This window comes from Boeremia exigua, assembly GCF_020726555.1.
Source record: "Boeremia exigua strain MPI-SDFR-AT-0100 chromosome Unknown C7974scaffold_11, whole genome shotgun sequence".
Classification (NCBI taxonomy): Eukaryota; Fungi; Ascomycota; class Dothideomycetes; order Pleosporales; family Didymellaceae; genus Boeremia; species Boeremia exigua.
The window spans coordinates 1405104-1427560 of record NW_025763528.1 but is presented as its reverse complement, the minus strand read 5'-3'; the positions used below and the strand labels follow the sequence as shown (position 1 = coordinate 1427560).

Sequence of the window (22457 nt, the reverse complement as noted above, 5' to 3'; positions counted from 1 at the left end):
CGCCCGCGGCTCCGCCTCTCACGTTGCAGGATGAACAGCGGGCTATCAAGGTGTGAGCCAAGTATTTCACCACGCAACAGCAAAGTAGAAATGATATAAGGGAAGTCTATCGAACACTTTTCGCCTACACCATAGGTAGTTCTTAACTAAACGTTAGCTTCAGGCATTACAAGAGCTACAAGTTCTGTATCAAGGTTGTTCAGCTCGAAGGTCGCTTAACTGCCGTTTTCCCTGGAACGTCAGAGTCGGCCCCTCGTCGCGTGTCTGTTATCGATAAAGCTCACCTCATTCACCTCCGCTTTATTGCTGTGCCATTGCAGCATCGTTCATCGGGTCTCTGTCAAGCCTCGATTGTGTTGGTCAATCTCCTTTCGCGTGTGTTCTCGTTGCAGCGGATCATCTGAGCTTGAAAGTGTCACATACCCACCGTACCAGACTCCACGTGTAACTCTTCGTTCCGCTAGCGGCGTCCTCCGATACCTAAGCGTGCAGTCATTGAACACATTGACAGCGCGACACTCTCCTCCCTTTCTAACACCCCTTTAACACCCCCTCTTACCAATTGCCACGCACGATGACCACCAGATACCGCGTAGAATGTATGTTGGACCTCTGAGCTGCTATGCCATCCCACTCACGTCTTCAAGCTGAGCTCGTGCAACGACACGCTAACGTGGCTGATATGTAGATGCTCTCAAGGTCGGTCGTTCAATTCCAGACCTCTTGACTCCCGATTAACAGGCATTGAAGACACACAGGCGAGACCAGTTGGTAAGGGCACTTACAGACCCATTGTGGACCCCAACACTAACTGACTTTCATAGATTGAATGGATCAAGGTACTGTTTCTCTGTTGTCGTGCTACCGAGATGCTCATCGTCAAAAGGGTCTCCTTGCAGTTCCGTTCGTTCTGCATTCGCAGCCAACAGCCGTGTTCGAGGAAAATGCACAGACCGTTCATCAGCAATCCAGTGTTGCCCAGCGTCGATACGCCGAGATCATGCGTGATGTAGAAGAGATAATCAACGACCACAGTGAGTCTCACGGATTGAATGCAATTGGCTTTGTCGCTTTGAGTTCCTGAATGATGATATTGACCTCTGTTCTAGTTGAACACCAGAAGCAGGGGAAGCCAGATCGATCCAAGCTCAAGCTTTTGGTACCTACCGTCGCCAATTTCTTTACTCCTCTAGCTCTCCACGATGCGTTCATATTCCAAGACCAACGTCGCTCCATCAGCTACAGGCGGTTTGTGCCACCTTCATTCAACGACGTGCGTCTGGTTCTCAACACCGCTCAAGTCATGAGCCTTGTCCGCAGTGGCCCTATTGAACTCGTCACCTTTGACGGAGATGTCACCTTGTATGATGACGGGATGAACCTCCTACCCGACAACCCAATCATTCCTAAGATTTTGCAGCTCATGCGGAGAGGGTCAAAGATTGGTATTGTCACAGCAGCAGGCTACACAGAAGCTAGTCGGTACTACGGACGTCTTTTCGGACTACTGCATGCAATCCAAGAGTCTGACCTACCGCTCGAGTCGAAGCAAGGCTTTATGATCATGGGCGGCGAGAGTAGCTTCTGCTTCAAATTCGACGAGAACAGCCCGGACTTGTTGAGATTCGTTCCGCGCGAGGAGTGGGTGCTCAAGGAGATGCTGCTGTGGTCGGACGCCGATGTTACGGAGCTCCTGGACATTGCAGAGGCATCGCTGAGAGACACGGTGAGGAACATGCGGATGAACGCCGAAATTGTCAGAAAGGAGATGGCAGTGGGCATCATACCAAAGAACGGTGACCGATTCTGTCGAGAAACGCTGGAGGAGACGGTGCTGATTGTGCAGAAAGTGCTCGTATGTCTTGCAGCTGCTTTCACACTAACGACCTGCTGACTCGCCCAGGACATCTCGGACGTCGGACAGCGACTGCCATTCTGCGCCTTTAACGGTACGTGGCGCAACATGTCTTGTGGATCTTTACTAACACGACCAGGTGGCAACGACGTGTTTGTGGATATTGGAGACAAAAGCTGGGGCGTCTTGGCCTGCCAGAGGATCTTTGGGTCAATTGAAGGCAGCAAGACGCTGCACGTGGGAGATCAGTTCTTGAGCGCAGGTGCGAACGACTTCAAGGCGCGACTGGCATGTACGACGGCGTGGATCGCGAATCCCACCGAGACGTGCCAGCTGCTGGACGAGATCACCGAGCTAGACGAGACACACCAGCGCAAGACTCGCTGAGACGTCGCCACAGTCAGAGTAAAGGGACCAGGGCAGTGTGACATGGCATGTGTTTGACAGACTCACAGCAGTGTCCTACCTATTTATACTACAAGACTTGCACAGAATCGATGTTAGTAGGCTGCAGGAGACCCTGCGCCATGGTGTGGAGTGGGACGGGTCAGGGCAACAGCTGCCCCTGACTCGCCCGCGGCCCGCAGCTTCCGCATTCAGACAAAACTGGCATTGTGCATGCAGCCTTTCAAAACGTTGTTCCACGCCTCGCATTCTCGCCTTCGCGCTTGCTGGCTGGCGGCAGCACATGGGGCCCGTTGTGGACTGACTTTCCAAGGCGACGCAAGTGCATCGCTTGTGCCTCCCGGACTGCCGTTGGCCGACGCCACGCTGCCTCGTGTCGTGCAAACCATCGCTCGCAGCACCGTCCCATAAACCCTGCAAGCTCCTTCGCCCCGGCCCCTTCTGAGCTCACACCCACCGGCGGCCGTGCGACGTTCGCTGACCTCTTTCTGCCGCTCGCCGCCCAATTGCTTGCATTGAGACGCACTTCACTCGCGTCGTTGCAGAGGCAGTAATCTCTCGAATACCGCCGCGATGCCTCCCACTAAGTTCAAGCCATTGACGCTTGTGCCCATCAACTTCTCGCTCACAGAGGGCACCTCGATTCCGGCACCGCTCGACTCGCCGCCCGAGACGCCTCGTCCGCCGACGCCAGGCAAGGGACCGCTCTCGTCGCATCCCACACCCAGGTCCCCCGCCTCGTCACAGCAACAGCTCAGCTCCCCGAATGGAAAGACGTCTGAGGACTCGGTGCAGCCAGAACCGCCAGTGACGCGCGGACGGACGAGCGAAGCGGCCGACGGCGGCCTCTCGCCCACGAGTCCCGGCCGGCGGCCGTCGTCGGTGCGCCAGTTCCTGGGCCTCCGCACTTTGCCCTCGCGGGACAGCCTCCACCAGGACGAGCGACCCGGCTCGCCCGCCGCCACCATAAACAGCCAGCGGAGCCTCACGCGGAAGAAGAGCACCAGCTGGTTCGGCAGCAAGAGGAAGAGCTCCTACTTTGGCTCAGTGCCCGAGGAGAACAAGAGCACAGCAGCGGCGCCTCTGTCCAGGACCGTCACAAACGGCACAATGGCCGCACCGGCACCACGACCCCAGCCTGTACAGCCTGCACAGCCGCCGCCCCAGAAGAAGGGCCCGCCGCCGCCGGCTCTGCCGCAGCTCAACTCGTTTGGCGTCAACGAGAAAACGCTGAGCTTCGACGCCGAGGACATGTTTAAGAACATCAAGTAAGGCGGCAGACGCATCGACCACGACTACGATGCAGTTCTGATGGATTGGGGCTAATGAGGTTTGTCGATTCTGGACCATGACATGGAGTTTATAAGTTTGATTGTGGATAATACGTTCTTTGTTTCTGCTTGTTGCATAGCACACGATACCCCGGGTCGACGCATGATAGCAGAAGGGCTGGCACGGTTTGGGGTATGCTCTGGGGATTACTTCGCAGACAGCAGTACTGTGGGTACTTTGGACTTCTGTTCGAGCGTTCGTTTAATACTTGACAGCACGGGCTGTCGTTGCTAGACCCTGCAAATACCATTCTCTTCTGTCGACTTTGCTTTCCCAATGTGCAATTTCGCATCTCGCACACGATCAGGTTCGTCATGCTCACGATTGGTCGTGGTCGAGACGCTTAATGTTGCCGCCATCGCTATTGTTAGTTTGCGATGTTGTCGGTCTTGCACGCGACGGCTCCAGTGACGGCGTACGTGCAGGGCGCCAATGAGGGGCACGCGCTGGCCAGCAACCGCTAACGACGACCCCTGCCACCACAACAAACAGTCAACACGGCCGTCAGCCCTGCAACACCAACGTACATCTCGACTTGCGCGCGCCTGCACTGCATATTAGCGGCTGTGCCCCCATCGCAGCATCATTGCGACAACCTGACTCTACTATGGCCCACGACCAGGGCATGTTCTCGGTCCAGCGACCGCGCCAGGTCCGTTGTTTTGCGCCGAAAACCTTCCGGACGATACTGATACTGATACTGCGCAGACATTAGGACCCATAAACAACAACTCCTCCGCCATTCCCATGCCCTCGTCGGCCATGAAGCGCTCCAGTTCCGTACACCAGATGCAGCAGGGCTCGCAGTTTGGCAACAACCATGCGCGCTCGCAGTCGGGCGGCCGCATGTCGCTGGCGCCCGGGCGGCCCAGCCAGCCGCTCTTTGCGCGCTCGTCGTCGGGCACAAACCTCGCTGAAGGCTTCCCCTCGGTGCAGCGCCAGTCCATGGGCGCCTTCGGTGGAGCCAGCAGCGGGCGCAAGAGCTATGCGCCAGGCTCTGCGCTCTTCCAGACTCCTGCGCCGCCTGCCGGACCAGACTTCGAGCAGAGCGCCCAGCGACGCAGCAGCGTCTTCAAGGGGCGCACGTCGCACGCCGGCGGTCAGCCGGGCATCAAGCAGTCTTTCTTCCAGCAGGCGCCCATGCCTGCGACCCCTCCACCAGACCCGCGCAGACTGAAGGACCTCCAGACCCGGCAGACAATGGCCGCCGAGCTCCTGCAATTCCTCACACACAACAACTTCGAGATGGAGTCAAAGCATGTCTTGTCCGCAAAAGCTATGACATCCCCCACACAAAAGGACTTCAACAGCATGTTCCAGTGGCTGTACAACAAGATCGATCCGAGCTATCGCTTCCAGAAAACCATTGACCAGGAAGTACCGGTTCTGCTCAAGCAGCTGCGCTACCCCTTCGAGAAGTCGATCATGAAGTCGCAAATTGCGGCGGTCGGCGGAAACAACTGGCCGACGTTCCTGGGATTGCTGCATTGGATGATGCAGCTTGTGGTCCTGTGTCAGAGGTACGAATCTGGTAGCTATGACGATGCTTGCTTTGAAGCCGGCTTCGACGTATCTGGCGACCGCATCATCTTCGAGTTCCTCACAGACGCATACAGCACATGGCTAGCAGCAGATGACGAGGAAGACGATGAGGAATCCCAAGCTCGACACATGGAACCGCACATCAGGGCGATGGCGGACAAGTTCGAGGCAACGAATTCGCAAAACCACGATCACGTCAAGATGCTTGAGGCAGAGCACAAGCTTCTCGAGGAGCAGATTGAGGAGCTCAGCAAAGCGGGCCCGAAAATCGCAAAGTACGAGGAACAAAACGAGATCTTGGGCAAGGATAAGGTGAAGTTTGAGAACTTCAACCAGAACATGGAACTCAAAGTCAAGAAGTACACCGATCGCTGCGAGTTTCTGGAAAGAAACATCGAAGAGCTAGAAGCTGAGCTCGAAGCGTCAGAACGGGAGCAGGCTGACCTCCAAGCCATTATCGACGGCCGCGGGATGACCATCAACGATATTGATCGCATGGCTGCCGAGAAGGATCGCTTAGACCAAGCCCTACAAGGCACTGCCGCGCGTCTGGAGGAATCGAGGAAGCGCATTGCAGAGAGAGAAGTGCATGCCTCGAGGAAGCTTGACGAACTCGAGCAGACAATCGAGCGCTACAACAACTTAGGCTACCAAATCGGCGTCATCCCATCCACTGCCGTAAACGCAAAGGGCCAGGACTACGAGCTCGTCCTCACCATCACCGACGTTCCCAACTTCTCAGGCTCCCAGATGGGCGCCTCCTCCCAAGAACCCTCAGACCGCCTCCTTCAAGACGCAAGCACAGGCTACGCGCCCGCACACCTCCTGAACCTCGACCTCAAGGGCAGCGTGAAATCCAACATCCTTACCCTGCGCAAGGAAATCGCAGAGCGCCGCAACGCCGCTCTCGAAGCCGACATGAACAACCACGACCTTCTGGACAAGATCAAGGAAGCCATGGACGACAAGGTTGCCGAGGTCGAGGCGCTCGGCCACCGTGTTGCACAGGCAGAAGACGAACTCGAGAAACTGCGCGAAATCACAAATACCCAGAAGAGCCAGAGCGACGCCCAGATCGAGCGCCTGGAGAAGGATCTCGGCCGTATGCGCAGCGGGCTCGGCGAGAGCGTGCAGCTGATGGTGCAACGCGAGATGGCGGTCAACATTGAGTACGTCCCCACTCACATCGGTTCTTCTCTTTGCAGAGAACGTCAAGCTAACCCGCCCCAGATACGAACAACTTCAGCTCCGCGCCAACTCGCTCCGCGAAGAGTTGCACACGGAGATCGAGCGCATGCTAGACGATATCGTACGCTTCAAGTTGCACGTCCAGCGCTCGCTCGAAGAGTACGAGCAGTTCATTGCCGATGAGGTCGAGCGCAGCTGTGAAGAGCAGGATCTGCTTGCACAGGCGCCCGAGGACGAGCAGGACGAGGAGATGGAGGATGCTGAGTGAATTCATTCAGCGCATTGATGGGTGGATTGGATGTGTTGGATATAGCGAGTTCTGACGATGTTACGACGCGGCGTTGGGTTTGAGCGGCTCTTTCATGGACGGCGGTGTTATTGCCGCGGAGCTGCCCATGGCAGACTCGGCTGGAGTTTGGCGTTGGAGCCTGATACTTTCTAGATACCTCTGCGTTTGGCGCAATGCAACGTGCTCTCCCTCCACATCCCCCCCTTCTACACCCGCGCCCCCGGCTTCCGCGCACTAAACTGAATCACCTCAAAGTACGCATGCACCTTCCTCTCCTTCAACCCCGTCCTAAACTTCGCAATAAACACCTGCGCCTCCTCTACACTCCACCCCATCACCCGCGTCAGCAGAAACAACCCCCACCCCTCCGCGCCCTGCGTGCAGTGCAAGAAATTCCACCGCCCGAGCTCCTTCATCCGCGCATCCGCCGGCCACCCATTCACGGGCACCTTGTACACGCGCTCCACCACCTCCTCGAACCCGGCGTCCCTTGCATACCGCGACAGCGCCCACACCTCGTAGAAGCTCTTCCCAAACCGCTTCGACGCGTCGTGGAACACGTCGCTCCACGCGCTGAGCACGTGGTCGGGCGCCAGCGTCCCGTCGTCGGATTTGAACTGGATGCTCATCTCCACGGCGTGCAGGTAGCCGCCCGGGACGAGCGCGGCGTGGGCCTGTGCGTACAGCGCGGGCCAGTCGGCGATGGAGCCGTAGAGAGAGCGGTGGTTGATGAGGTCGAAGGTGTGCGGGAAGGTCCACGGCGAGGTGATGTCGTCGATTTCGAAGCGGCAGTTGGGCGGCGTGAAGGAGGGCTGGATGGGGGAGAGGTCGACGCCGGTGATGTCTGCGGCGGGGTGTTCTGCGCAGAACGACTGGTCAGTGGCGGATTCGGGGAGAGGGCGGGGGGGGGGGGGGGGGGGGGGGGGGGGGGCAAGAAGTAGTGTTTACCGTCAGCCATGTCCATGCACCAGATGCCCGTGCCGCAGCCCAGATCGAGGATGCGCTGCGGGTCCGGGATGGGCGCGAGGTGCAGCTTGTTGTCGAGCAGCAGCAGGAACATGTGGTGCGCAATGTCGAGCTGGTCGTTTTGCAGCTCGTCGTTGGGGCCCCAGTACTCGCCCTCGCGGAACTTGTGGTAGCGGCGGCCATTCTCGTAGCGGTGCTTCCAGATGGTCGACGGGATCGAGGTGGTGTCGCTCAAGTGGTCCGAGTCGCCATATGCGGAGTCGGATTCGTCAAAGTCGGACTCCTGGGTAGGTTTCAGTCATGGTCATTTTTGATGTTGTTAAGCTGTGTTTCACACATTCAATCTGTGTTGTGCACTGCTTTTAGTTCATGTACATACGGGTTGAATTGGAGGTTGGATTGGGGCAGGGTCGTGTTCTACCAGCGTGGAGGGACCCGCCGTTGTGGTCATTGGCGCACTCTCCGCGGAACCTTGTTCTTCGTTTGTAGGTGCCGGGGTTGCTGGACTTGCCGGTGCATGCTCAATGGATGGTTCCGGTACTGCTTGATCTGATATCGGCACCGTCTCTTCGATGCTTGCTGGAGGAGCCGACGTGCTCGCTCCCGCGGTATGTTCTGGTTGCGTCATCGGCATGTCGATGAGCTCTAATCGGTGGAGTCAGGTACGACTACGCCGCACTCTCGCAGACCGGGGTCGCCTGAGTCAGCCTGTCAGACGTCAAAGATGACTTCAATAAGGTTCAAGAGGTATAAATTTTGGCAAGTGTCCGGGTTTGCTCGCAACTTTGCAGGATTGTGCGCTGCCAACACGGTCGAGAAAAATCTACTCCGGCTTGACTGCTCCACAACCTGGACAACCAAGAGACTATGTACAGCGGGAAGCTCCAGTCTCCGGATCCGTCGACGGACGTGCATCGGGAAGCAACGTGGTTGCAGGCTTCACACCTGGTCGTAGCTGCGGGCCAATCTGTTCCTAGAGACTCGGGCGTCGTGGGTCTGGCCGTGTGGTCAGATGTTCATGCAGAGCATCTCCCGATGACTCGCAGCGCTGCTGTGTGCTGATGTGCTTTTTGCATTGGCGCTGCCATGCCGTGCTTCCTTGGAAACATTGTCGCGCGCTGGAGTACTCACACGGCAGAGAAGATTGCGGTCGCTAGCCCATGAACGGCGGCTCTCACATTGCAGGATAAACGGCAGACCAAGGATGTGAGCTGAATATCCTACTCCCCAATGGCAACGTTGAGGAACTGCACAAGAACTCTATGCAACACTTTTTTTGCCTACAACATAGGCAATGCTTTAACACATCTTAGCTTTAACTGTTATAATAGCTACAAGCTCTGTTTTGAAGTTTGTCAGCTTGAAGCTCGCTTGTCCGCCGTCATTCCGAGCGACAGCTCGATGCGCTACCTCGCATTGCAAGCCAGCCTACTTGCCCGGGGAAGCTCCGCTTCCCGGTAGCATCAGTACATGCATTCGGATACGGGCAGGATTCCGCAAAACTTCACTCGCCATATGCATGGCCCACGTTGCCGCGCTTGGTCGCAAGCACGGCAGATGTCATGCACACACGGAGATGGCTCCCTCTCCAGCCAGATCGTGTCAGCAATGCGTCTGTAGCGACGATGAACGACCCTCTCCCTAGCGCCCGCGGCATCCATCATCCTTGAGGATCCACAAAACCTACCACACAGAGACTCCTTGTTGTCATCAACCGCCTTGAGTGTGAGGCAGAACGGCGATTGCTTCTGTCGTGTTACCTGGTCGGCATCATGGTCACCGATGTGTCAGGCGCACTGCTGAATACAGTCCCACCCTTGTACCTAGGCCTGCTCCTCATTGCGGCTTATCTGGTAATTGCTCGCCTCCGCCAGTATTATCGCCTCAGCCACTTCAAGGGCCCGGCAACCACCGGCATTTCATGGTGGTGGCATTCGAAGGCTGTATTGAGTGGTCAGGCGCAGCGCTATTATGGTGACGTGACGGAGAAATATGGTAATTTGCAACACTGGGGACAGAAAAGAAGATATACTAACAATCCAGGCCCAATCGCAAGAGTGTCGCCTGAGCACTTGATAACAAGTGACCCTGAGCTATGGGCGCACATCAATGGCGTTCGGTCGCCATACCGCAGGGCGCCATGGTACTACCACGCAGCACGTTTCGAGCCTGGAAAGGACAATGTCTTCACCGAGTGCGATAATGAACGCCATGATGCCAGAAGGAAGAAGATGTTTGCTGGTGTATGTGCATCTGATACTAACAGCCTTGGGTATATGCTGACTACAGCAGTACTCTGGAAAAGAGAACCCAACCCTAGAACCCTCTATCGACAGCCATGTGCAAGAGCTGATTCAACTCGTCCGGACTTACGCTGATCAGACAGCATCATCAAAACCAATTAAATCAATGGACCTTGCCAAAAAGATCCCATTCTTCACTCTGGATGTCATCAGTCACATTGGTCTCGGCTCCGCATTTGGAAACCTCGTCTCGAACAAGGACGTGAACGACTACCTCAAGTCCACCGAGGAGGGCCTCAAAATTGGCAACACAGCCTTTGGTATGGGTCTAGGCTGGATGCGAGAAAACCCCCTCATCGGCCCAGCAATCAGCCCCTCGGAGAAGGACGCCAGTGGATACGGCCGCATGATGCACGAAGCGCGCAAGCTCGTCGATGCTCGCAGACTGTCGTCCACCGAGGGCAAGTCCGACATGCTGGCATCCTTCATCCGCAACGGCGTCGCAGGTGACGACCTCTTCCAGGAGGCCTTCGAGCAGATCCTCGCGGGCTCCGACACCACCGCCGCCGCTATCCGCATCATCCTGCTCTACATCATGACGCATCCCCGCGTCTACGCAAAACTGCAGGCCGAGATCGACGAAGCCGTGAAATCAGACGCTGCCCCGCCGTCTCCAGGCGTCATTTCAGACACCGAAGCGCGTAAGCTGCCCTACCTGGGCGCCGTGGTGCGGGAAGGCATGCGCGTGCACCCACCCGTCGTCAACCTGTTTTCCCGCGTCGCTCCCGACGCAGGCGACGTCGTCACGGTGCAAGGCAAGGAGTACTTCATCCCGGGCGGCACCATGGTCGGCTACTGTGCGTGGTCGATGCACCGCAACAACACCTCCTTGTACGGCGCCGACGCCGCCATCTTCCGGCCGGAGCGGTGGCTCGTGGACGAGTCTAGCGCTGCTGAGCAGGCCCAGCTGAAGGAGATGGTCAGGACGAACGACATGATCTTCGGGCACGGCAGGTGGGTGTGCTTGGGCAGGAATATCGCGTTGCTCGAGGTGCACAAGTGCGTGTTCGAGCTGCTGAGGCACTTTGATCTTGCGCTGAGTAACCCCGCGGAGCCGTGGAAGACGCATAATAGTCTCGGGCTGTGGGAGATTAAGGATATGTGGGTTGATGTTACGGCGCGAGCGTGATGATGCCACTCGCAGGTAGAAACGGTAGATTGGCGACGCGAGATAATTAATGCAAGTTTGAAAGTGCAGTGGTGCAAAGGCATGGGAACGTCATTTATTACAACTCATTATCGTCGTGACAGAAACAGGGTATACGCAAAGGGACAGCAATTTAAGCCAAACGAGACCACCACGGCGTCTACACACTCACTTCTGCTTGGGCGCCTTCCCCGGCTCAGGCAACTGCGACACATCAGGCAGATCCGCCACCGTCGCCTTCCCATCCTCCTTGCCGTCCCTGATGATCGTCGGCTCCGTCGGCTCGCCGCCCACCCTCGGCACGGGCTCAGATGTCGCCTTGCTCTTGCGCGCCTTCTTGTCGCCGAACACGGAGTCGTCGTCGCTGGCGACCGCACTGGTCGTGCCCGAGGCCTCAGCCGAGCCGGCCTCAGCAGCGAGACGCTCTTTCTCGAGCCGCACTTCGCGGCCGCGCTTGTGGCAGTACCAGAAGACGAAGAGCAGGACTGCAGGGGTCAGCAACGGGCGTCACATCCAGATGTGTGGGGGGTTACTTACTCATCACGGCCAGACTCATGATCAGGTTTGTGCCCGTGGCCAGGGCCGGGAACCTGAACTTGAGGAAATTCACGATGCTGCGCAGCGCCGTGGCGACCGCGCCCTGCGCCGAGACCAGCTGCTTGAGGCTGGGGATCTTGGGGACGCCGGGGATCTTGCTCTTCTTGGTCTTGCTGCCCTCGCCGGCCGCGCGCTGCTTAGCGTCGAAGCCTGGTTTCTCGGCGCTGGCGGCGAGCAGCTCGGGGCCCAGGGTGGCGGTCATTTTGGCGGGCAGGCTCTTGACGAAGTTCTGCAGAAACGGGGGCAGGCCGCCGTACATTTTCTTTAGCTGGTTGTCGTAGTCGGTGAAGAGCTTCTCGAGGTCGTTGTATGCGGTTGGAGCGCCGTTGACGAGGTCTTTGAGGACGAGTGTGAACTTTTGTAGGAGTTCTTCGGATTCTTTGCTGAAGGAGAAGACGCGATTGTTTATGGCTGACATGTTCAGTTCCTCCAAGATCTTCGAAAGGTCTTGAGTCTCCTTTTCGACTTCGGCTTCCTCTGCAGCCTTTGACTTTGCGGCGGCGGCAAGGAGGTTGTCGGCGAGCTCGTTGCGCTCTGCATCCGTGACCTTGGCTTTGCCCTTCTTGTCCTTGGTTGTGGTGTCCTTCTCCTTCTCAGTCTTGTCGGCCTTCTTGCCAAACTTGGGGAGCGCGAAGTATGACGTGAAAGCCTTCTTCTCCGGCGGGCTCTTCGGGAGCGCAATTTTGTCTGCGCCGTCCATCAGCGCCGCCTGTGCATCCTTGCCGACCTTCTGTTGACCAGTCTCGTCGATGACTATGGCTGGGCGGCCAGGTAGCGGCGGCGGGGTACCCTCAGGCTCAGATGCAATCGCTGCGAGTCGTTCCAGGAATTTCTCGTCTTCTTCGTCGAGGACTGGCTCGGCGCCTGTCTCGTCAGCCGGTTCGCTGATTGCGGGTGCGGGCGGTGGTGAGGGAACAGGTCCGGTGGACTTAGGTGCCTCCTCGGTCTTGGGCGCATTGTGAACCACTGTTTCTCTGAACTTGGTAGGATCATCCTGCTTTGGTTTCGGTCGTAGTTTTTGTAAGTAAGAGGCCATGGCGGATGTTGATGGTGTGTCGGGGTTTCGGGAGTGTGGGGTATTCGAGCACCTGGTTCAGGTTTCTTGCGTATTTTAAGCTGTCTGGAAGGACTGACGTTTATTAAAGATCTTCGCAACAGCTCAGCCACGATCTCCCACACACGGTGATCGCCACGCGGTAACCATGTCGTTGTGGCCTTGTTGTGCGTCTGGTCGCATCTAGTACTTACGTCATTAGCAGGGGTCTGAATGTCGCACCTAGCGCGTCGGCATGTGCAAGTTCACCCTCTCCAACCAACGCCACTGGACCAACCGTACTTCGGTTTTGAGAGTATTGGCGCGCTAGGTATTCCACACGGAGCCAAGCTATATCTAATGGCCATTGACGTACCTACTCCCTTTCCAGGGTCGCCTTTCTGATACTCTACCTTACACTCTTCATGCTCCTTACAAGGTGCTCGCTACGAGTTCCTCTCAGACGAGCTTGAGTCTAGCTACAATCAATTGTTTGAGCGAGGGACCACGTGACGATGCGGCGGGCACAGCGTGATGGACTAAAAAGTCTTGGATGGCTCGACTTGCAATCGCCAAGCTTCGACCTCACAATGCGACAAATGCTTTTAGACCCTTTTTTATGGCAGCCATAAGCATGGCATTGTACATTTTATTCCTACTTGATGCGATCTCTGGAACAACATGCTGTGCTTTTCGGTGTTCGCTGTGCGTGGCTCACTCTCCTTCCTTCACTAGTCAACAACCCCCATCAGCGCAAGCCGTTTGTTTGTACCTGATGAATCTATGGCTATCACAGGCTGAATTGAGCCAGTATACTAGCATGATGATCGCTTGTACCTCTTACCTTGACTGTTGGCGACCCCGGCGTTCTCTTACTTGCTGTTCGCGCATTTGTCCTCCTCGCCAAGGAGCACTTCACTGGCTGTGCAGGCTCCAATATAAAGTCAAACACCCCTCCTAGATCTGACCCACACCCCCAACACACTGCAACAGGTATCCGCCTGGCATATTTCGCCAACGATATGGCCGACTACGCTTTCAGCTCTGACAGTAAGGCTGCTTGTACTAACTCCAAGCGCTCGTCGTACTGACAGATAGCACAGATGCTGATCCCGTGGACGACACAGCGTTTGACGATGGGATGGAGACGGCCTCTAATAATGACCCAGACGACGAAGTAGACGACGAAGTGGATGATCCCACCTTCCTGGACATGAACGATGCAAGTGCTGATTGCGCCCCCTAGAGATAGTCACTGACGGATGCAGGGTGATGACGAAGACTTCGAGCTTGATGGCGTCGATAGTCTTGGTCTCCCGGAAGATGAGGAGAATAAGCACGACAGTGACGATAACGACAACACTCTAGCCAGCAAGAAGCTCAAGCGCAAGCGCGCCGCCTCTGATACCGGTGATGGAGAGCTGAATCACTCCAAGCACACCGATGCCCGCATCAAGGCTGAAGGCGGTGAAGCCTTCATTCTTGAAGACGGGACTTCCTCGCTTTCTAACTCGAAGAGCTCTCGCGTGTTCGGCACGTTCGGTCGCCGTAAGTTCAACTCCAGCAATCATCAAACTCAGGTATATGTTGACCGGTATCAGGCGATCGTGAGAAGGGTGAAAGTCTGCCTGCCTACCACAAGAGGGTGACTGCCAAGCTCGACGACGATGATGCGCTCATGCTTGAGATGCGCGAGAAGGGTTTCAGTGACCGCCAAATCGCCGAGAAGCTTGCAAAAGACGGCCGCGTTCGCTATGATCAGAAGTCCATCTCTACGCGTATCATGCGCATACGTCTTGCTCAGGCTGAGAACGTCGATTACCTTCTGAATGAGGGTCTCAAAGAGTGGGAGATGGAAGACGTTAGTTTCACTTCTTTGTAATGTCGCTGGGATGGCTCACTCATTATATCCAGGACCAACGCCTCGCTGAAGCATACGCTCTGGCTGACATCGAGATCAGCTATGAGATCGAACGCATCCGTGCTTGGCGTTTCCGCAAAGTATCTGAGTATATGCGTCGTCTGAAGAAGGACTCTCTCTTCTCCGCCAACGCCTGCCGTACCCGTTACGGTCAGCTCACATCAGGTACCGCTCGCATTCCTTGCGATGTAGACGATGACCCAGCAGCTCGCCGTACCGAGCTCGAACTCTTCCGCCAGTTCCGCGAAGCAGCCCGCGACAAAGAAGAGAACGAGAAGGAGACGCGTGAATCCATGGAGAAGCGAATCAAAGACCAAGTCAAGATCAAAAACGCCCAAAAGGCCGAAGAAGTCGCCAGCAAGCGCGCCGCAGACGAAGAAAAGAAGGCCCAGAACCTCATGCAGCGCGCTGCCCAGGCCCAGCTACGTTTCCAGAAGGCAGCCGAGAACCGCAAGGCCAAGTCGGAGCGCAACGCGCAGATCAAACAGGCTGCCTCCACGCCCAAGAAGAATTCCAAGAAACCGAAGCCGGACACCTCTCTCGGATCCTCCAAAGCCCCAACGCCGAAGACGACACCCTCCAAGCCCGGCAAGGAAGACTCCGAGGCCGTCGACCCGCGCTCCTACCTCAACATCTCCGACCTGACTAGCCTCTGCGCCAAGCGCGGCCTGCCCACCTCCAACAAGAGCAAGAAGGACCTCATCGCCTCGCTCGTTGATGCGGATATGGAGTGGAGCCACGACCAGCTGCGCAAGATGTGCAAGGCGAAAGGGCTGAGCGCAGGCGGAAACAAGACTGTTATGCGCTACCAGCTTGCTCTCAAGGCGGCACAGAGCTGCCCTAGCTTCGAGACGGGTATGAAGGCGGTGGAGGAGGCGGAGGATGAGGGTGGCGATGCTATGGTTGTAGACGCCGAGTAGGCGCACAGTCGTATGGTGGTGAGGGCGGGAATCATCTGCAGCCGTTTTGACTGCTTTTGGGATGGGAATGTGTGCTCCGGGGTGCGATGGAGCTGACACGGCGTGCTGCGTTGCGGATCTTCTGGGTGTCTTTGTCCAACATTTCGTTTGGACAGTGTTTTGACAAGGTCTTACGGAAGACACAGGTTTGATTAAAGTTTGCATGTCATTCATTCTTCTCATTGCAGCCTTCAGGGGCTGTTCACCTTGGCTGCACCACATCGTGGGTCCGTTTGAGTACCTACCCGGTAGTTTATTAATTTTTGCCGCCAATACTACACTAGACGGTTTTCTTCCAGTGACGTGAATGCAGTAAACTCGCAACGTTCCACTAGACTGAGTACCTTCAGAATCAAATGTACATCTCTCTCGAGCCTGACAATTAGAGGAGGCCCACACCATTCAATCTTCAAATCGTTCTGATATCAGGTAGTATGGCGGATGTTTCTAGTCACTTCACACTGCAAACTATTCCCTTCATATCCAAGGTCTCTTACACATTAATTTGCTACGAACAAACCCATCCGAACAACCGATAAAGTCTCAGAGTCTCACTACATCCACCCAACTAATTCATCTTCGACGACAATTTGAGTCCATCTGTAGTCGGCACAAGCCTGACCACCATGGTGTCAGCCTTCTTCGATAGCACTCTTGTCTTGTTACCATCTACACCGCACGAGTGCTGCTCGAGAGTATCTTTATCCAAACCATGAAACATTAGTTCGAGCGCTGAAGACTTGAAGTCAAAGGCGCTGTTACCCTCCCGACCACAAGATTTCTGCAAGACTCTTTGTGTTTCGTGGCTATGCCATATTGTTAATGCGAGAAAGCCGGCGAGGAGAAGCACGATCACAGTGGAGTAAATAAGCCATGGCCATGCTACACGAAGGCATGTTGTTTCTTTGAGTACTTTGCCAGGTGCCGGGGCGCTAAGATTCGTGTCGCCATGGATGCGAGAGTAGGTGTTCATGGCGTCTGCGATGTTATCCATAAAAGCCTGCGCGTTTACGAGCGAGGTTGCAGCGCTACGAAATGTGGCGTACGGAATATCATCATCGACTTTTGACTCGTTTTTGGTATATCCGTTGAACATCTCCATCAAAGGCCAAGTATATGCTTGGTACAGATTAGCGGAAGTAAGTAGGTTGTATGCTTTCAGGGTGAGCCAGTAATTCGAAGGGAACGAAGTGTTATGCGGGCGACGCTCATAGCAGAACTCCTCTGTGTCGTTGAGTTGCTGAGCCGTAGTAAGTGAAACCAGGTGATCTGGACACGGGTTTTCTTCAAGTCGAAAATCAGTGTAGTTGAAAGGTGGTTGTCTCCCGGCCATGAAGCTGAGATTGTACGGGACGAAATGAGTGGTATCGTCGAATTTGTAACCGAGAGTCTTCAGCCCGACTCGCTGCTGTCCAAGTAGTGGTAGGGTCTGGAGGTCCACATAACTGAACGTGCCTTTTTGAGACCAGTGTCTAGAAGTGTCCACCAAATTGAATTGAGATTCAATTGTTTCATGGAGTTTCCCTGCATCTACTCTCGCCCTGATGTTTCTGATACATGGATGCAAAGAGCAGTGATACCCTCTGGGTTGATCGGTCCAACTGATCCAACTTAAACCCAAATGGCACGCTTCTGCGGCAAAGACTCCTGTGTGTGTCAGAGAGCGCTGTAATGTTACGTTAGATCCGCCCCACTTCTCGCAGATTGGAAGTGTCACGTTATTGGACGTGGGTAGTTTTGGGTAGTAAAGAGACTGGTTGAAACTCCCAATCAGAGGGATTTCTGATTCAATAAGTTTGTCGGAGATATCTGAACAAGAACTTGTCCATGCCAGCGTTGAGAATTCTTCGAAGGTGCAATTTCCAGTTGAACAGCTGAAGAGATCCTGCTCGAGGGAACCTCCTAACAAAACTTTGTAGATGGAACCTTTGTAGCCATGATCAATACTGGTGGATCGATTGCGGGACTGGCTTCTGCCTGCATCAATGAATCGAGTTCGAGATATGGATGCCTCAAGTCCATCTACATTCTTCACACAAGAGATCTGCCGGACAATCTGTTGCGTGAAGGGATCCAAAGCCAGTAGCATGAGTATGACAGCAGCTCCGAGTGAAGAACGTGGATTCTTCCATCGAAAGTGGAAGAGCAATTGAAGAGCTCCCAAAGGTCCTCTTGAGGCATCATCGTGTACGACTATATCAGACAATGACTTAAAGTCTTTAACGGCCCATGTCCACTTCAAGTGGCTCAATGCTTCCGCTGCCACCAGACCACCGGCAGATTTAATGATGACGGCGTAAATTGAGATGACAGTGTTGAATGTCATGCCACTTGGGAAGTCCGGGATAGCATGGCCATCGTAAGCCTTGAGTGTGCTGACTAAAGCGACGAAGGCGAGCAGTACTATGGAGCAACAGGTCGACTCCCACCACCAAATCCCGATGCGAGTGTATGAAGTGCGCGGCGATATTGACAAAGAAGACTTTGAGTCCAGGTAGGCTATCGATGCGCTTATCGCATCCTCTAAACGCAAGGACTGGCGCTTCTTGACTGGCGTGATTGATGGAGAAACCGTAATGTTAGATGTCGTAGTGTTTTTTTACCGTATGTAGCAACGGCGTTGTGCTGCACTCGGTTTCGTTGTCTTTGTGTATCAAGTTCGCAGACGCATTACTCAGATCCCGCGGCCTCTGAACGCTGGTGCTGGTCTGCGTCGAGTCTGTAGGCTGGACAGCCTGTTCGAGAACGCTGATGATGTCGCTGTCTGTGCCACCTGACGTTGGTCCTGCCTGGGAGAGCAAATGCTCAGACTCCTGCATCGTAACGAACTAGGAATGATCGTTGGAACGCATGGAACTGGGATCTCTCGTAAGTGACGGATGACGAGGTGCCTTGTCTTTCGCCATGCAGGATGCCTGAGCTGGGTAAGCTGCAGAGCACCTGCGGGGTCCGTCAGATAGCCAAACATATCGCAAGGCTGAGACGATAGACATCTTGCTGTTGTTACACGGTCGAGAAATCAAGCATAAAACATGTAAAGCACTCGCATGCATTAGTAGCAAAAAAGAACAGTGCCATGAATTCTTAATCGCTGCGACAGTGACGACGAAACAAGGCATGCAGTGACAGAAGGAGGCAACAACCGCAAAGGAAACCGCCACATCAGAGCAACAGCAGAAGCCGCAACCGACGTCTAGCTCACATATCCGTTCAAATTACACCGTACCTCTAGCAAGCTGGGGATGGTTATACATCACCGAAAAGCTGACATGAGGACATATCACGATTCCTGGGAGTCGCTGGTAGGCAATCGCGGCGGAACTGAAGTTTCCAAAGCTGGCACCTGTGAGAATTGAGGCATTCCTCCAAAAAGATGTCCATTGGGTTCAAGTCTTCTCGCTCTATCTTCGGCTCCTGCTCCTGCTCCTGCTTCTGCTCTTGGATCGTGGACTGTCGTAGGAATCGTAGCTCGGGCTTCGCCTCCCACCGCCGCCTCGTCCGCCTCTTCTTGGTGACGAGTCTCTTCGCCCATAGCCTCCTCCACCTCGCCCACTTCCGCCTCCTCTGCGGCGTGGCGGTGTCCTTGACGGTGACCGGCTGTATGAGGATCGCGATATGCTCCTTCGCGGTGACCGGCTCCTGGACCTGGAGTACGAGCGTGGCCTGTGACCGAAATCTCCGCCTCCACGCCCTCCTCTGCCCCGTCCTCTGCCCCGTCCTCGCCAGCCTCCGCGTGGTGAAGGTGATCGTCCACGCCCCCGTCCACCGCCATAGCCACCCATTGGTGGTGGCCTGTAGGCGCCAGGTGGCCCTCCAGCTCCGAAACCATTGTGGTCGTCGTGGAATCGCGGTGGTGGTCCTCCTCGCCTTGGAGGTGGTGTTTGGGAGAAACGGCGACGGGGAAGGACGATTGAAACTTGAATTTTGGCTCCATCCAATTGAGCCTCGTGCATTTTCGCGATTGCGCGCTCCGCATCTTCGATCTCCTCATACATGATGTATGCAGTCCCGCGGTTCACATTGACTATCAGGTCAGCACAGCCTTAGGTAGAGATGTCAGCGAACGTACAAACTGGATTCATCGGCATCCTCAATTCCTTGATGGTACCGTACTTCCCAAAGATTTCGCGAACATGGTCTTCTTTGACATTCCTTGTCAAGGCTTCCACTACGATCTGTAACCATCATCAGTGGCTGCGCAACGAGGCTGGAGGCTTGCTAGGTAAGCTTGTCTTACCTTTGCGCTCCTCGGCGCAGGCGAGCCATCTCGAGGGCTGGGACTTCGCGTGAAGCTCCTTCCTCTGCCGTTTGGTGATTTTGTGCGCGACCGTGACCGCGATCTTGCCCTGTCGTCTGGTGTGAGGCTTCTGCGCCCGTTGCGCCGAGGCGTGGGGGACCGTGTGCGTGACCGAGAACGGGACACAGAGCGTGGCGACCTCGACCCACGAGGCGACAGCGATCGTGCCGAAATAGAGCGCCGAGGAGATCTTGTGCGCGAACGGTCGCGAGGACTTGGAGAACGCGTTCGTGATCGCGATCGATCCATTGGAGACGGCGAGCGCGACGGCATTGTGAGAGGACTCGGCGTTCGATTGCGTTGGTGATATGATTGCAATACCAATATATGGAAATTCAATTCGCAAGTCGCTACGAGTAGGGATCTCTTGAAAGTTGGTGAGCCTTCTTTGGAGCTCGAACCTTGCAACATGAACGCTGGTTGGACATCATTAGCGTGGGCACGGGCCATCATGCATACCCACGCTACGAAGTCCCACTTTCACCTCGACCTTTGATCTCAAAGACTCACTCCATAACATGCAACATCACCTATCTACCGCACTTGGGCACGACCGAGCTGTCTCCGATTTAACTCTAATGTAAGAAACACAAGACCAATAATGTCAACCGGCAGCTCTCTTGTTAGCGCAGTTGCGTTGAAGTGGAGGTATTCAGTTATGATTTGAAAGCCTATCAGCTATGTTAAAGAACAACTCAATCCTCCAAAACTACCAAGAGGCAACTCAGACGTTCCTGGGTGCAGTATTGGCTTAACCCTCTAATTGCGACCAATCCACCACTGTATCCGGAATCTGGAACTGCGGCTCCCAAGGCCAGCTCATCTGAGTCGTGTTCACATTTCCTCTATCAGCCGCCTCGCGTTCCATGACATCCCCGTCCCAGTTGTTCTCAATGCCTCTTGTCCCCTCCAGGTTCTTCTTGTAGTTCACAAAATCATGAAAAATTGACACACGTCCAATTTCCGTCCTACGCCTCTTAGCTGTCTTCTCTGGCTTGTTTGATCGAGCGAGGGCTTGTTGCTGATTGCCACGGGGTTGCTTTTGATCCACGAGCTCTACTAGGCCGTGATCGTTCTTACCTTGCCAAAGTTCGTATGCGCAGCCTCCAGAGAAAACCTGACTCATCTGCGGTGAGTACAAGGCAGTCGTTTCTTGGAATAGTCGTGGTTGTATTGAGTTTGTTCCGTACTCGGACATGAAGATGGGTATGGCTGCATTTCGAAAGCGACTGATCAACGCTTCGTAGCCGGACATCTGCAGGTTCGAATTTCCTGCCCACGCATAACAGTTGCACTGTTCACTAAGATCAGCAACAATGATACAACGCAAGAACAAGACTTACGGTCCAAAAGTCAATCGTGCTTGCGGGGTCTCCAAGAGATAGGAAGTCCAGATTCGTCGTACGTAGTTGCTCGGGCGAACCAGCTGCGTAGCCGATAGGAAGTATTCGCTGACCGCGAGCTACGTTCTGCAGTTCCATGTACTTCTTGAGATCTCTCACCACAGCTTTGATAATAGGGCTAGCATGCTCTGAGATTGGGCTGTTCATCACAGCTACGCCTGCGAGAAGACCTAACGTATTCGGATATTGTGCCATGGTGTCCACAGTCTGGAAGAACTCTATCACCGCTGTGCGATTATAAGAGCCGTACGGATCAGAGCGGTTGATGACGTTGATTTGAGTGGAGACAGCGGTGAAGACGTAGATACCAGCATCCTGAAGCAGTTTCATGGCAGATTTATGTCTCTTAGAGTTATCAATCGTGTCTTATTTTATTAGCTTTGCTGGTCGGCATCGAAGTTGTGGCTACAGACAAACAAACAACGTGTTAAGTCCTAACTCTTTGAACAAAGTGAGGTCATGCTTCAGTCGTGGTAGACATGCATCCGAGATTGGGTCTTGCACATTACGGTCCTGGTACACAACTCCTCGAACGAAGAACTATGCTGTGATCAGCGTCTGTACGGCTTTTGAAGAAACCATTGCTTGCCCTTTCGTCCCCTCGCCAGAGATAGCGTCCGCGGACAGTGATAGGGACTGACATGCTGATGTTGGTTCAAGAAGTAAGTCATGAATCTCAGGGCTCCATGTGTTGAACAGCTAGGAAGTCGCGACAGCGAGTGGTTGCCTAAAGAGCAGAGCTTAGTGTGACGCAGCTTGGGCGTTGCAGTAGCAACATTCTCGTGTCAAGAGCCATGTTGAGTTGTTCAGTCCATGCCAGAGCCGAGCTATCCATGTCTCTTCTGCTCGCTCGATAAATGTGTCCTGATAACGATCGAATTTATTCACGACTATTCCCGATCACAGGCGCGAGGCGCGCCTCTTCCTGAGGAGGCTTCACCCTGTGATCGTTATTCTTCGAAAGCATCCAAGGACGTCGATGAGTTCATCAAATAAGCCCCAGCATGCATCCGGGATACCGCCGTAGATATCGAGTGCCGTTCCATTTGACCGATCTTGTGCATCGATACCTCGAGCCAGGATGGCAGGGCGGCAGATGCGCGTAGCACGCGCCGAAGCTCGTGCGTGCTCGTTCTCAACATGGCAACTGCAAGGCTGAGGCAGCGTGTAAGACCTAAGGCTGAGGCAGAGTGTAAGATATCCAATACAATAGGCAGCTG

The 22457-nt window shown here is 54.9% G+C and overlaps 10 protein-coding genes across 10 annotated transcripts; 5 read left to right on the top strand and 5 right to left on the bottom strand.

Annotated features, from left to right (window-relative positions):
• The first annotated feature begins 188 nt into the window (after nt 1–188).
• Nucleotides 189–2453, top strand: C7974DRAFT_402440 (IMP-specific 5'-nucleotidase-like protein 1). Its single transcript, XM_046142708.1, has 9 exons — nt 189–230; nt 284–599; nt 689–699; nt 751–771; nt 825–839; nt 887–1034; nt 1110–1855; nt 1904–1949; nt 1995–2453. The coding sequence occupies exons 2-9, from the start codon at nt 575–577 to the stop codon at nt 2240–2242; spliced, it is 1260 nt and encodes a 419-aa protein (XP_045993580.1). The 5' UTR covers nt 189–230; nt 284–574; the 3' UTR covers nt 2243–2453.
• Nucleotides 2454–2508: 55 nt separating this feature from the next.
• Nucleotides 2509–4000, top strand: C7974DRAFT_402431 (uncharacterized protein). Its single transcript, XM_046142707.1, has one exon. It carries the CDS (start codon nt 2834–2836, stop codon nt 3530–3532), a length of 699 nt encoding a protein of 232 aa, XP_045993579.1. The 5' UTR covers nt 2509–2833; the 3' UTR covers nt 3533–4000.
• Nucleotides 4001–4050: 50 nt separating this feature from the next.
• C7974DRAFT_52190 (HEC/Ndc80p family protein-like protein) lies at nt 4051–6687 on the top strand. The gene is made up of 3 exons (XM_046146781.1): nt 4051–4244; nt 4301–6303; nt 6365–6687. The coding sequence occupies exons 1-3, from the start codon at nt 4200–4202 to the stop codon at nt 6588–6590; spliced, it is 2274 nt and encodes a 757-aa protein (XP_045993578.1). The 5' UTR covers nt 4051–4199; the 3' UTR covers nt 6591–6687.
• C7974DRAFT_52196 (S-adenosyl-L-methionine-dependent methyltransferase) lies at nt 6662–8327 on the bottom strand. The gene is made up of 3 exons (XM_046146782.1): nt 7957–8327; nt 7560–7860; nt 6662–7470 (listed from the first exon to the last, which is right to left on the bottom strand). The coding sequence occupies exons 1-3, from the start codon at nt 8209–8211 to the stop codon at nt 6818–6820; spliced, it is 1209 nt and encodes a 402-aa protein (XP_045993577.1). The 5' UTR covers nt 8212–8327; the 3' UTR covers nt 6662–6817.
• Nucleotides 8328–8994: 667 nt separating this feature from the next.
• C7974DRAFT_52233 (pisatin demethylase) lies at nt 8995–11076 on the top strand. Its single transcript, XM_046146783.1, has 3 exons — nt 8995–9572; nt 9621–9820; nt 9870–11076. The coding sequence occupies exons 1-3, from the start codon at nt 9350–9352 to the stop codon at nt 11007–11009; spliced, it is 1563 nt and encodes a 520-aa protein (XP_045993576.1). The 5' UTR covers nt 8995–9349; the 3' UTR covers nt 11010–11076.
• A 4-nt stretch (nt 11077–11080) lies between these two features.
• On the bottom strand, nt 11081–12946 carry C7974DRAFT_465894 (uncharacterized protein). Its single transcript, XM_046146307.1, has 2 exons — nt 11565–12946; nt 11081–11512 (listed from the first exon to the last, which is right to left on the bottom strand). The coding sequence occupies exons 1-2, from the start codon at nt 12658–12660 to the stop codon at nt 11196–11198; spliced, it is 1413 nt and encodes a 470-aa protein (XP_045993575.1). The 5' UTR covers nt 12661–12946; the 3' UTR covers nt 11081–11195.
• Nucleotides 12947–13468: 522 nt separating this feature from the next.
• Nucleotides 13469–15917, top strand: C7974DRAFT_402425 (uncharacterized protein). Its single transcript, XM_046142706.1, has 4 exons — nt 13469–13707; nt 13761–14205; nt 14259–14518; nt 14572–15917. The coding sequence occupies exons 2-4, from the start codon at nt 13920–13922 to the stop codon at nt 15496–15498; spliced, it is 1473 nt and encodes a 490-aa protein (XP_045993574.1). The 5' UTR covers nt 13469–13707; nt 13761–13919; the 3' UTR covers nt 15499–15917.
• A 188-nt stretch (nt 15918–16105) lies between these two features.
• C7974DRAFT_475168 (uncharacterized protein) lies at nt 16106–18526 on the bottom strand (the record flags this gene model as incomplete). Its single annotated transcript, XM_046146631.1, has 2 exons — nt 18141–18526; nt 16106–18019 (listed from the first exon to the last, which is right to left on the bottom strand). Exons 1-2 carry the CDS (start codon nt 18354–18356, stop codon nt 16106–16108), a joined length of 2130 nt encoding a protein of 709 aa, XP_045993573.1. The 5' UTR covers nt 18357–18526.
• A 53-nt stretch (nt 18527–18579) lies between these two features.
• C7974DRAFT_402421 (uncharacterized protein) lies at nt 18580–20217 on the bottom strand. Its single transcript, XM_046142705.1, has 3 exons — nt 19775–20217; nt 19607–19712; nt 18580–19561 (listed from the first exon to the last, which is right to left on the bottom strand). The coding sequence occupies exons 1-3, from the start codon at nt 20105–20107 to the stop codon at nt 18939–18941; spliced, it is 1062 nt and encodes a 353-aa protein (XP_045993572.1). The 5' UTR covers nt 20108–20217; the 3' UTR covers nt 18580–18938.
• A 131-nt stretch (nt 20218–20348) lies between these two features.
• C7974DRAFT_51893 (Glucanosyltransferase-domain-containing protein) lies at nt 20349–22033 on the bottom strand. The gene is made up of 4 exons (XM_046146778.1): nt 21827–22033; nt 21651–21777; nt 21178–21602; nt 20349–21128 (listed from the first exon to the last, which is right to left on the bottom strand). Exons 1-4 carry the CDS (start codon nt 21878–21880, stop codon nt 20586–20588), a joined length of 1149 nt encoding a protein of 382 aa, XP_045993571.1. The 5' UTR covers nt 21881–22033; the 3' UTR covers nt 20349–20585.
• Between the last annotated feature and the right edge of the window lie 424 nt (nt 22034–22457).

Bases quoted from the DNA above. Each gene is read 5' to 3' on its own strand.
- C7974DRAFT_402431 (XM_046142707.1), top strand. From the start codon at position 2,834: ATGCCTCCCACTAAGTTCAAGCCATTGACGCTTGTGCCCATCAACTTC.
- C7974DRAFT_52233 (XM_046146783.1), top strand. From the start codon at position 9,350: ATGGTCACCGATGTGTCAGGCGCACTGCTGAATACAGTCCCACCCTTG. The intron at 9,573-9,620 runs GTAATTTGCAAC...CTAACAATCCAG, and splicing joins TGACGTGACGGAGAAATATG to GCCCAATCGCAAGAGTGTCG. The intron at 9,821-9,869 runs GTATGTGCATCT...TGACTACAGCAG, and splicing joins GGAAGAAGATGTTTGCTGGT to TACTCTGGAAAAGAGAACCC.
- C7974DRAFT_51893 (XM_046146778.1), bottom strand. From the start codon at position 21,880: ATGTCAGTCCCTATCACTGTCCGCGGACGCTATCTCTGGCGAGGGGAC. The intron at 21,603-21,650 runs GTCTGTAGCCAC...TAATAAAATAAG, and splicing joins ACTTAACACGTTGTTTGTTT to ACACGATTGATAACTCTAAG. The intron at 21,129-21,177 runs GTAAGTCTTGTT...CTTAGTGAACAG, and splicing joins GCACGATTGACTTTTGGACC to TGCAACTGTTATGCGTGGGC.
- C7974DRAFT_465894 (XM_046146307.1), bottom strand. From the start codon at position 12,660: ATGGCCTCTTACTTACAAAAACTACGACCGAAACCAAAGCAGGATGAT. The intron at 11,513-11,564 runs GTAAGTAACCCC...TGACCCCTGCAG, and splicing joins CATGAGTCTGGCCGTGATGA to TCCTGCTCTTCGTCTTCTGG.
- C7974DRAFT_402440 (XM_046142708.1), top strand. From the start codon at position 575: ATGACCACCAGATACCGCGTAGAAT. The intron at 1,035-1,109 runs GTGAGTCTCACG...CCTCTGTTCTAG, and splicing joins AGAGATAATCAACGACCACA to TTGAACACCAGAAGCAGGGG. The intron at 1,950-1,994 runs GTACGTGGCGCA...TAACACGACCAG, and splicing joins GCCATTCTGCGCCTTTAACG to GTGGCAACGACGTGTTTGTG.
- C7974DRAFT_402425 (XM_046142706.1), top strand. From the start codon at position 13,920: ATGCAGGGTGATGACGAAGACTTCGAGCTTGATGGCGTCGATAGTCTT. The intron at 14,206-14,258 runs GTAAGTTCAACT...GACCGGTATCAG, and splicing joins GTTCGGCACGTTCGGTCGCC to GCGATCGTGAGAAGGGTGAA. The intron at 14,519-14,571 runs GTTAGTTTCACT...CATTATATCCAG, and splicing joins AAGAGTGGGAGATGGAAGAC to GACCAACGCCTCGCTGAAGC.
- C7974DRAFT_52190 (XM_046146781.1), top strand. From the start codon at position 4,200: ATGGCCCACGACCAGGGCATGTTCTCGGTCCAGCGACCGCGCCAG. The intron at 4,245-4,300 runs GTCCGTTGTTTT...GATACTGCGCAG, and splicing joins CGGTCCAGCGACCGCGCCAG to ACATTAGGACCCATAAACAA. The intron at 6,304-6,364 runs GTACGTCCCCAC...AACCCGCCCCAG, and splicing joins GAGATGGCGGTCAACATTGA to ATACGAACAACTTCAGCTCC.
- C7974DRAFT_402421 (XM_046142705.1), bottom strand. From the start codon at position 20,107: ATGCCGTCGCGCTCGCCGTCTCCAATGGATCGATCGCGATCACGAACG. The intron at 19,713-19,774 runs GTAAGACAAGCT...TGATGGTTACAG, and splicing joins CTGCGCCGAGGAGCGCAAAG to ATCGTAGTGGAAGCCTTGAC. The intron at 19,562-19,606 runs GTACGTTCGCTG...CTGACCTGATAG, and splicing joins GATGCCGATGAATCCAGTTT to TCAATGTGAACCGCGGGACT.
- C7974DRAFT_52196 (XM_046146782.1), bottom strand. From the start codon at position 8,211: ATGCCGATGACGCAACCAGAACATACCGCGGGAGCGAGCACGTCGGCT. The intron at 7,861-7,956 runs GTATGTACATGA...AAACCTACCCAG, and splicing joins TCCAACCTCCAATTCAACCC to GAGTCCGACTTTGACGAATC. The intron at 7,471-7,559 runs GTAAACACTACT...CGTTCTGCGCAG, and splicing joins GTGCATGGACATGGCTGACG to AACACCCCGCCGCAGACATC.